Here is a 6433-nt window from a genome sequence, read left to right as displayed (position 1 = left end):
TCAAACTGTAATAGAAGCCATCTTACATAGAAGCTTGCTTACACAAAAACAATATTCAGAAAGTTTAGTGGGTTTTCATATATTTTGTTAAACTTTAGTAGCAAATGTTTGCATCGTCTAAAATATTACAGTGTGTTCTATCATGCTGAAAAGATGTTGACAGGTTTTTTTTTTGAACGGAGATTTCTTTTATTTTAATTTGAAATTATTCAAATTATATATGAAGTGATGTTTATGAGGAACTTGCATTATCTACTCCTCTCTTTGTGCTGACATTGTTCAAGCTACAATTTATGTATGTCACTTTGAAGGCACGTTACACACAATGCAGTATTCAGTTTTTTTCAGTTCAATTATATCTATATAGCATCAATAACAGTACAAATGGTCTTAAGACACAGCAGGGTAGAGACAGATAAAGAGAGTGAAGAGAACAGCAGCAGGAACAAGATGAACATGAACGTGCCATAGATACATACATCTGACAAAAATGTATGTGGAAAAATCTGACTGTAACACAAATACAAGACACATAGCTGGTGCATGTTGGATAGTTTCATAATGACAATAACTGTCAGTGTCTGCAGTAGTTCTATTACAAGTAATATCATGATTGAATATCAGAGGTATCATAGGGAGACTGGAGGGTTATGCATTCAGGTAGGAGTGGATAACTGGGCAGGTTGATGAGACCATGACCACAGTACAGTAAATAAAGCAAATAGATTTTGCCACAAGAATACTGATATCAGAAAGCTGCCTTCCAAAATACTACCACTGTCATGCTTGCGGATGCACCCTGTGTGGAAAAAAAAGAAAGAAAAAGTGGTGCTTGTTAATTGCTGAGTATGCGACCAAACTAATAACCCATACGGACAGATTTCTTCAAACCCATCTCGATGCATTTTAAATCACTGAGAGGATGAGGAGGAAAACACAGATGTCTCGGAAACATGCGTACTGGTTCGTTGGGTTCATTTTATTGTTAATGTGAGTTTGTTTTGTGGCCGTGCGTGGGCCTACTGCCATGCCAAATGCCAGGGCAAAGAGCGAACGGAGAAACCGACAAGGAGCGAAGTACAACGAAACAGACGGCGAACAAAGAGGTGGGCGTGTCCTTGACTAGAGCCCGCCCATTCTCCGCCGCCCAGCCAATCAGCCGCCGGATATGTAAATGACCTCGCTGCACCGCAGCGTCCCTGCCCTGGCGGTGACGTCACCCGCACATCTCTCTGTCTGGCTCTGCAAAGACTCAGACAGAAGCAACAGAGGACCTGAGGGAAAGCAAGCCGGGGAGGGGCCCTTTGTCAGGAAGGGATATTGTTACTATTTCCACCGCCGGCTCTGGAATAAACACGCTTTTTTGTTTTACTCAGTCTTTTCGTGCAGCAGCACAACAAGGGTTGGCCCGGTTCGGGACGTCCAGCTTCTATTGGCGAGAAAACAAAGGGGGTGGATGTTTTGTAGCTCCTTGGACTGTTTTTCTTTCCCCCCTCAGCCGCACTGATTTATTTGCACTGACCACTTGTCTTCGAAAACCGGGTCCGGTGCCTCTCCCTTCCTCCTCCCCTTTCCTTTCTTTCTTGCTTTCTTCCCCGGTCACTCCTTCTTTGCCCTCCTTCCTTTTGCCTTTACATCCGATCCCGCGACGTTAGGGAGCCGTGAAGATGCCCAGCTCGCTCTTCGCCGACAACAGCGTCCAGGGAGACGCACTGGACGACCAGAGAGCCCTGCAGATCGCCCTGGACCAGCTGTCCCTGCTCGGCTTGGACAACGACGAGAATCCGCTGTACGACAACAACCAGGAACCCCGGAAAAAGAGCGTCAACATGACCGAGTGCGTCCCGGTTCCCAGCTCCGAGCATGTGGCTGAGATTGTGGGCAGACAAGGTGTGTGTTTCAGTGTTTGTGTATAATTCGACCCTCTGTATTTGCCATGGCACGCAGATGAGCAGCACAGGCTCGGCCGTGCACCCAAACACGTCCCCAGCTATCCTACTGTGTGGGAGGAACAGAATGCCAACACACTCAAAGAATGGATGTGTTATCTTGTTGTTATCCTAGGACAGCCTCGCTTGTCTGCACAGCAGCTTTTCATTCCGCGGGTTTAAAATGTTACTGCTAAAGATCTGGACGTCTGCACGACCCAGCAATGCAAATAATCAAAAATTACTTAAATATAACGTGAAGTTTTGTTACCGTCTCGACTGTTAGTCACTCATTGTTCCTTCTCTATAAATACACAGTGGTAGGCGGCAGCAAGTAGCATGCGCCGATTCAAGAAGTTGAGCCTGAAGAGGAATGACTACCCATTGTGGTTGTTGTGTCTGTGCCACAAACTCCGAAATAGTTTGAAGTCGTGCTGCTGAAGTCGTGCTTTTTTAGCCTAATTATTAAAGTGGCCCGAGACTAGTTTGAGGACACAGAAAACTCTCCACGTTCTTAGTTAAAGGGCGCATCCAAAACGCGCAGCAGTGACCGCTGACATGACAGGAGTTATAACCGTCATCAGGCAAATTAGGACATGTAGGTCATCGAACAATGAGCCAAGACACTCCTGGCCACACGTGTGTGTGTGTGTGTGTGTTTTCTTAAAAGGTCTTCCCGGGCTTTGGTTTATGGAAGCGACGATGATCCGCACAAGATCAAATTAGGACAACGGTCACGATCTTACCTTGCCACAGGGAGCAGACGCCCATAGCAGCACAGATCCAGCTAACACAGTCTTCCAGCTGAAAGCTGCAGGGCGGCACTGGTGCTTGGTTACATATGCGGAATCTTTTCCCCTCCCTGTGCTCCTGCTGCTGCTCTTCCCAGAAAAACAAAGGACCTGCAAGGAACCGATTGAGTTCGGCCATAAGCTTAAAAGCAGCATTTCTCAGGCAGACTTGTTTGCATCAGACGCCCCCACCCATCCCCGTATGCCGGGTTATATCAGGTTATGGGCGTGAAGCAAGCGAAAGAACGGGAGCAGCCTTATTATAAGGCAGCTATCCTCACAAAAGATCATGTATCCTTATTTAACCCACACCAGTGGGATACTAACTCAATATGAGATAGTGTAAATGTATATTTTATACATGTGTTGACTATATTTAGGAAGGCTTACCCTCCTCTACTGGTTATCACCCTGCCCAACTCAGCTGACCCGCTCTGCCATTATTAATTATGTCATTTTCCCTTTGTGCTGATAGGAGATGTGTGCATGTGCACAGAATCTAGCAGCAGATCTTAAAGACTGTCTTTTATTAGGAAGGGATTAATAGTTTCACAATGTTATTTTTGTCCTGTTGTATGTTCATGGTGGTAGTTTCACCTGTCTTTGGAGGACAATAATCTACCATCAGCTTTGGCCAGTTCATAGTTCTGGTATACTATAAAACAGGACTTTTCCCCAAGCGTTGTTTCTTTTTGTAACCCATTGTCACTTTTGTTTTTTGCGTCAGGTTGCAAGATCAAAGCGTTGCGAGCAAAGACCAACACCTACATTAAGACTCCGGTTCGAGGTGAGGAGCCTGTCTTTGTGGTGACGGGCAGGAGGGAGGATGTAGCCATGGCCAGGCGAGAGATCATCTCTGCTGCAGAGCATTTCTCCATGATCCGGGCCTCCAGGAACAAAAACACCAGCCTCAACGGAAGTGGTACTCCCGTCCCTGGGCCACCTAACCTACCCGGACAGACCACCATTCAGGTGCGCGTGCCATACCGCGTGGTGGGTCTGGTTGTTGGCCCTAAGGGTGCAACCATCAAGCGTATCCAGCAGCAGACCCACACCTACATTGTGACACCAAGCCGAGACAAGGAGCCCGTGTTTGAGGTGACAGGGATGCCAGAGAATGTAGACCGGGCACGTGAAGAGATTGAAGCCCACATCGCCATGAGGACAGGAGGTCTTATTGAGCTCCAGGATGAAAACGACTTCCACGCCAATGGGACTGATGTTGGTTTTGATCTGCATGGGCATGCCACCCTGTGGTCCAAGTCCAGTGCTGGAATGACCCCCACCTCAGCCCGTAAGCCATTCTCCAACTACCGCAACGACTCATCATCCTCCCTGGGCAGTGCATCCACAGACTCTTACTTTGGTAATAATGGCTCACGCATGGCCGACTACAGCCCCCCAAGCCCAGCACTCAGTTACACCACAAGCAACAACAATGGCAACAACAATAACAACAACATTAATACTAACACCAATGGCAACGGGTTTGTTTACGGAAGTGAGGTAATCTCACCTGACTGCACTGATATGTCTTTTGACACCTCGCCAGGGTTTGACCCTACACCAGCCCCGCCAGGCCTCCTGTGGTCCCAGTATGATAGTCGCATGACCCCCTCCTCCACCGGAGGCAGCTCTCCAACCTCCACCTCAGCCATGTTCCAGACCAACACCTCCACCAATGCCAACGGTATAGTGGTGAGTCAGAGAAGGGTTAACGGCTGCACCCCTCAACCAAGGCTGTCACCTCCCCTGCAGAACCACACCGGAGGACCCACTGAGCACCCATTAGCCCGAAGAGTGCGTAGTGACCCGGGCGGAGGCCCACTCAGCTTCCCTGGTTACTCCAGCTCAATCGCCTCTTTGCCAGGCCCCCATCTCCCCGGAGTTCAGAGCGACTCCTCTGCCTCCTCTTCGTCGTCCTCCTCCTCCACATCATCAGGCACCAGCCGAAAAGGCAGCCGTGACTGTTCTGTGTGCTTTGAGAGTGAGGTCATTGCGGCCCTGGTCCCCTGTGGGCACAACCTTTTCTGTATGGAATGTGCCAACCGTATCTGCGAGAGGAGTGAGCCCAAATGCCCTGTCTGCCACACCGGCGTCACTCAGGCTATACGTATATTTTCATAAAAAGACTATCTCCGAAGGGAGACCAGCTATGATAGCAACAACAGACTCTTCATACTGCTTTAATGAGACCACAACAATCAGCTGGAAAATGTACATAGATATACATATGTATGTAAGAGGCTGCAGTATCCAGAAGAAGGGACAGATTCCCTTTGTGGGTTCCGTCGTAGTTGTTAATAATATACTGTAGCTTACGGAAATATTTTCAACATCTAAGTGCATGTTTTAAATATTACAGTATAGTAATCAATAGCTCTAGTTAATTGTACCCTGTATTTATGAAGCAAGAGACACAATGGGGTCATGACGGAGGTACTTGGGTCAACCGGTGGACTGTTAGCAGGACGAGCCTTCCAGGTTTGCCATTCGAATGTAGTGAGGGGGGAAGCTGTGGCAAGGAAACACAGAGGGCTTCCAGCCAAACAGGACTATTGACTTACAAAGATACTGCAGCTCAAGATCAGAAACCACGCCAGGCAGAGCAGTAACATATCCTACATATATATGTATAGAATCAATTTACACAAGTTGAAAGTTTTAAATGACATTAATACAGATTGAAGTATTTTATTCTTTTTTGACTTGAAAGATTATATTTCTTATTGCAAAGATGTTTACAGATATTTTAATTTAAGTTCAGTGAACTTTTTGTAGCTGGGTTGAAAAATTGTTTATTTTTTAGTATGGCCTAACGGCATTGATCACTGTATTATTTTAATATCACACGACTGTGGGAGGGAATCCAAGTCCACAAAATGTGTATTGTATTTGACAGTATTCTGTTGGGATGGAGTTTTTATAGGTTCAGCAAAAAATGTCTTTTAAATCTGCTTCATCCAGCATATTTTTTATTCAGTAATATAAAGCATATTTTATTCTATATTATTATGAAACATTGAAATGTACAAGACTTAGTAAGTTGAACACAAAGAAAACCGTTTATGCTTTTTAAAATTTGTATGAATTAGATTCCAGTGGGAATTACAGGCTTCTGTTGCACCACTATAGTTTTAGTATTTCTATTTTAATACATTTGTTTACCACTTGTTTATGTATATGTAGGTGAAGTTACTTGAGCGTAAATGTACTTTATTGAGCAAAGTTTAAGAACAAAGTATATTTTATTTTATGATAAAGGGCCTTTAACCTCATGGTCAAATACTAATATTATATTTGCTGAGACAAGATTTGAAAATGTATCAAGAGTTTTATTTTTCTGACATTGAAAGTTATACATGATAAAAAGTAAAACTTAAGTAATGGTGCTACTTCATGTTTTTTTAAGTATTTCTATATAAGTCCAATAAAAACGGTACATTCATGAGGTGTCTGCTTCTCGTGGTCTTCCTTGTTTGTTGTGTTTTGTTGCTCTGGTGTTCAGAGCAGGAGTGAGGCATGTGAGAGTTTTATAGTTTCCTCTCTTTCCTGATAGAAACTTTGGGGGCTACTATGACAGCCTAGTTTATGCAGCATTAATGTTTTACAGTAACATTAATGTGCATCTCAGAACTTTGGCATGGTCCTTATTAATACTCAACATGTGAATCACTTAGATTCAAAGCTATATACAAGCGGTTTACATGAAAA

The 6433-nt window shown here is 44.9% G+C and overlaps 1 protein-coding gene across 1 annotated transcript; it reads left to right on the top strand.

The window, feature by feature from the left end:
• Positions 1 to 990: 990 nt before the first annotated feature.
• mex3b (mex-3 RNA binding family member B) lies at positions 991 to 6170 on the top strand. Its single transcript, XM_047581347.1, has 2 exons — positions 991 to 1890; positions 3447 to 6170. Exons 1-2 carry the CDS (start codon positions 1668 to 1670, stop codon positions 4844 to 4846), a joined length of 1623 nt encoding a protein of 540 aa, XP_047437303.1. The 5' UTR covers positions 991 to 1667; the 3' UTR covers positions 4847 to 6170.
• The last annotated feature ends 263 nt before the right edge of the window (positions 6171 to 6433 follow it).

Source organism: Mugil cephalus, chromosome 3, assembly GCF_022458985.1.
Source record: "Mugil cephalus isolate CIBA_MC_2020 chromosome 3, CIBA_Mcephalus_1.1, whole genome shotgun sequence".
In the NCBI taxonomy this organism is placed as follows: domain Eukaryota; kingdom Metazoa; phylum Chordata; class Actinopteri; order Mugiliformes; family Mugilidae; genus Mugil; species Mugil cephalus.
The sequence above is the reverse complement of the archived record's forward strand: the minus strand, read 5'-3'. Positions and strand labels throughout refer to the sequence as shown.

What these genes read in the sequence shown, in the direction of transcription:
- mex3b (XM_047581347.1), top strand. Translation starts at nt 1,668, where the DNA reads ATGCCCAGCTCGCTCTTCGCCGACAACAGCGTCCAGGGAGACGCACTG. An exon ending in TGAGATTGTGGGCAGACAAG is followed by an intron (nt 1,891 to 3,446) that starts GTGTGTGTTTCA and finishes TTTTTGCGTCAG; the next exon opens with GTTGCAAGATCAAAGCGTTG.